General features: G+C 61.8%; 1 protein-coding gene across 1 annotated transcript in view; it reads left to right on the top strand.

The window, feature by feature from the left end:
- Positions 1–228, top strand: part of TTI1 (TELO2 interacting protein 1) — a gene marked incomplete at both ends in the record, with an annotated part of 12,053 nt that overhangs the window by 2,562 nt on the left and 9,263 nt on the right. Inside the window, one exon of the mRNA XM_010136639.1 lies at positions 173–219. Coding sequence (XP_010134941.1) covers positions 173–219 — 47 coding nt within the window. The remainder of the gene's footprint in view (positions 1–172; positions 220–228) is intronic.

Genomic DNA, 228 nt, shown 5'->3' with positions numbered 1-228 from the left:
ACGTCCTCAGAACATCAGGGAGGTCACGGGGCTGTGGCAGCCTGTGCCTGGTTCTGCAGCTCAGTCCCGTGAGGCTCGAGAGCCATGTCCATCTCTCGGGGAGTCTGTGGTACTTGCTGACTTGCAGGAAGGGCCGTGGTTGCTTAGTGATGTGTCGGTCCCTCTCTTGCAGTGCGCTGGTTTGGATCGTCCTGCGGCGCGGGACAGCAACAAGGGCAGGCTGGCGAG

Source organism: Buceros rhinoceros, unplaced genomic scaffold, assembly GCF_000710305.1.
Source record: "Buceros rhinoceros silvestris isolate BGI_N320 unplaced genomic scaffold, ASM71030v1 scaffold3545, whole genome shotgun sequence".
In the NCBI taxonomy this organism is placed as follows: Eukaryota; Metazoa; Chordata; class Aves; order Bucerotiformes; family Bucerotidae; genus Buceros; species Buceros rhinoceros.
Note: the sequence above shows the minus strand (reverse complement) of the source record. Positions and strands in the feature narration are given on the sequence as shown.